This window comes from Nesoenas mayeri, assembly GCF_963082525.1.
Source record: "Nesoenas mayeri genome assembly, chromosome: 21".
Classification (NCBI taxonomy): domain Eukaryota; kingdom Metazoa; phylum Chordata; class Aves; order Columbiformes; family Columbidae; genus Nesoenas; species Nesoenas mayeri.
In genome coordinates, this window is record NC_137571.1 from 5,987,965 (window position 1) to 5,991,089 (window position 3,125).

The 3,125-nt window shown below is 68.6% G+C and overlaps 1 protein-coding gene across 1 annotated transcript; it reads right to left on the reverse strand.

Annotated features, from left to right (window-relative positions):
- Nucleotides 1–505: 505 nt before the first annotated feature.
- POU3F1 (POU class 3 homeobox 1) lies at nucleotides 506–1,621 on the reverse strand (the record flags this gene model as incomplete). The annotated part of the gene is made up of 1 exon (XM_080357776.1): nucleotides 506–1,621. One exon carries the CDS (start codon nucleotides 1,619–1,621, stop codon nucleotides 506–508), a length of 1,116 nt encoding a protein of 371 aa, XP_080213902.1.
- Between the last annotated feature and the right edge of the window lie 1,504 nt (nucleotides 1,622–3,125).

Genomic DNA, 3,125 nt, shown 5'->3' on the forward strand with positions numbered 1-3,125 from the left:
CCGCAAAGACCACACGAGACCGGTTCCTGGGTAAATGGTTTATGTAAGTAATAAAATATTTACTATAACATAAATAGAAACGTACCCTCGCAGTCTACATTGGTTTTGCAATAAAGATACAAACAAAAACCGAAACCCAAGGGGATGGACCGGACCGAACCCACCAACGGGAGGGAGAAAGCTCCGCGCACGGTTAGAAAATAAATAGAAACGGGCCGGGAAACGATATCGAAACGTCCTCCGGGACAGCCCGGGCCGGGCGGAGCGGGGACAGGGCGGGCCGGGCCGGGGCCGCCCCGGCGGCCACGCGAGGGAGGGAATAAATTAGAGATCGCAAACCTTTGGCTACTGCTGCTGCGGCGCGCAGGGCGCCCGTGCGGGCGAATAAATACAGCGCGGGGCGCGCAGCGGGCGCGGCCGGGCCAGTCTGAGGAATAAATTAAAGCGCATCTCCCGCCGCCCGCGCCCGCTCCGCCGCCGTCGGGGCCGCGGCGGGGCCCGGCAGTCACTGCACGGCGCCGGGCAGCGCGTGGTGCAGCGGCGACGTGTCCGCCTGTGCGTAAACGTCCTCCATGGGCGGGTGCGGGACCCCGGCCGGCGTCATGCGCTTCTCCTTCTGCCGCCGGTTGCAGAACCAGACCCGCACCACCTCCTTCTCCAGCTGCAGGGAGTCCGCCAGGGAGGTGATCTCGTGCGCCGAGGGCTTGGGGCACTTGAGGAAGTGGTTCTCCAGGGCGCCCTTGACGCCCACCTCGATGGAGGTGCGCTTCTTGCGCTTCCGGCCCTGCGCCGCGATCTTGTCCAGGTTGGTGGGGCTGCCCGTGCTGGAGTCCGTCTCCTCCAGCCACTTGTTGAGCAGAGGCTTCAGCTTGCACATGTTCTTGAAGCTGAGCTGCAGCGCCTCGAACCGGCAGATGGTCGTCTGCGAGAAGACGTTCCCGTAGAGGGTGCCCAGCGCCAGCCCCACGTCGGCTTGCGTGAAGCCCAGCTTGATCCGCCGCTGCTTGAACTGCTTGGCGAACTGCTCCAGGTCGTCCGAGCTCGGCGCGTCCTCGTCCGACGGCTCGGGCGGCCCCAGCGGCGGCGGCGATGCCGCCAGCTCGTGTGCGCCCGCTTCCTCGGCGCCCAGCGGGTCGCGCAGCCCGTGGTGCAGCGCCGGCGCCGGCGGGCCCAGCATCCCGTTGAGGCCCGCGTAGGGCTGCGCGTAGAGCAGCGGCTGTCCCGACGGCGGCGACATGGGCGGCAGGTGGTGCGCGCCGCCCTGCGCCCAGCCGCCCGCCGCGCCGCCCGCCGCCGGCTGGTGCACCAGGTGCGGGCGGTGGTGGAAGGCGGCGGCGGACAGCTCCTCGCGGGGCCCCGGCGGGCCGCCCTTGGCGTGCTCGGCGGGCGGGAGGTGCGCGCCGCCGCCGCCCCCGCCGCTGCCCCAGTCCGTGCCGGCGCTGGGCAGCCACTGGTGGTGCGCCAGCCCGACGGCGTGCCCGGCGGCGGGGGCCAGCCCCTGCAGGTACTCGTGGTGCATCATCTTCTGCACCTCGCGGTACGTGGTGCCCTGGTGCAGCCGGTCCCCGTCGGGGTGCATGAGCGCGGCGCTCCGCGGCAGGTACTGCGCCGTGGCGGCCATGGCGAGTGCGCCGGCCCGCGCCGCGCCGCGCTTTAGAGCCGCGCGCCGGGGCGCCGGGCTGCCGCGCGCCGGCCCCGCCCCCGCGCCCCATTGGCCCGCCCGCCGCCGCCGGCGGCCCGCGCCGCTCCGCCATAGGGCGCCGCCGGCACGGGGCGCCGCCCCGCGCTCCGCGTCGCCATTGGCCGGCGGCGGGCGGGCGCTGCCGACGGATTGGCCGGCGGAGGCGCTCGGCGGGGGAGCCCGCGTGCGCCCGCCGGCGGGGCGGCCGCCGATTGGAGGAGGGCGGTTCATTGATGCCGAGCTGCGGGCGGCCGCGTGGCGCGGGGGCACGTGCGTGGCGCGCCGGGGCTCCGACGGACCGGACCGGACCGGCCCGGCCACAGCGGCACCGCACCCGCACCGGGCCGGGCTCTGGCCGTGTCTGCCCTCTGCCCGGTGCCTTCGGGCTGCTGCAAAGCAGGTGGGAAACGCGGCCTCCCACAGCTGCCGCAGCGTCCTTTGCCCATGAACCCTGCGGTAACCCAGAGCTTCTCGACATGAAAAGCCATGATCTGCCTTTTCCGTAAACCCAGCCCGTGGTCCCCGGGACGGCTGGAGCTCCTTCCTGAGCACCCCATAGGATAAAGCACCGAGGGCCAAGAAAGGAGAATCTGAGATTGGGTGTCACGGGAAATGTGGGTCTTGGAAGCAGCCTCAGAGCCGTCTCAGAGCTGGTTTGAGGGTTGGCACAGGATAAAGGGTGGAGGAGTTTGTGGGAAAAGAGAATGACAACAAGCAACGGACGTGTCTGGCAATGCTGGGAGAGGGGTAAGGGACACCTTAATTAACTCAGCTCCAGACTTCACTTGGGGCTTGAGGCCCAAAGTGCATCGGGATGGGCACCAGGAACATTAATCACTTGTGAAAATTAATCTCCGCCTCTGTGGGAGCAGAGACAGTGACCTTTGCCAAGGGCTTGGGTGAACAATGGACCATCGGATCAATACGCGTACGAGTGTAACATGTCAATGGCCGCGCTCGGAGGCCCTGCTCTCTTGCAGTCGACAGGAGATGCCTGGGCAGGCGCTGCGCGGTGCAAACCCTGCTCGCGCTGCCCACCTGGCGCGGTGTGCGGGCTGTGCTGCGTCAAGCCCCTGGCGCCGCGGGTGAAGGTGCTGCCCACACCCCCCCGGAGGCGCGTGACGCGTGATCGCTCCCGTTTGGCGCACACCAGACCCTTCTCCCGGTTTGCCCAGCCCGTGGAGCTGCTGGTTGTGCGGGCTTGTGCCAGGCTGGAAAGGTCCGTCTGTCCTCCAGGCCTGCAGCAGGCGGGGTGACAACAGCCAACCCAGCAGGAACTGCTGCTGCCCCTCAGCAGCCCAGGGCCAAACTGTCGGCAGCAGGATCACGTCAGGGGCTGGGGAAACGCTGGCCCTTGTTCTGCTGAAGCACGGAATGAACAGCCATGAGTGACAGACCTTGCTGCCGGCAGGCTCAGCTTTGCACTGTCCCAGCTAAAACCGAC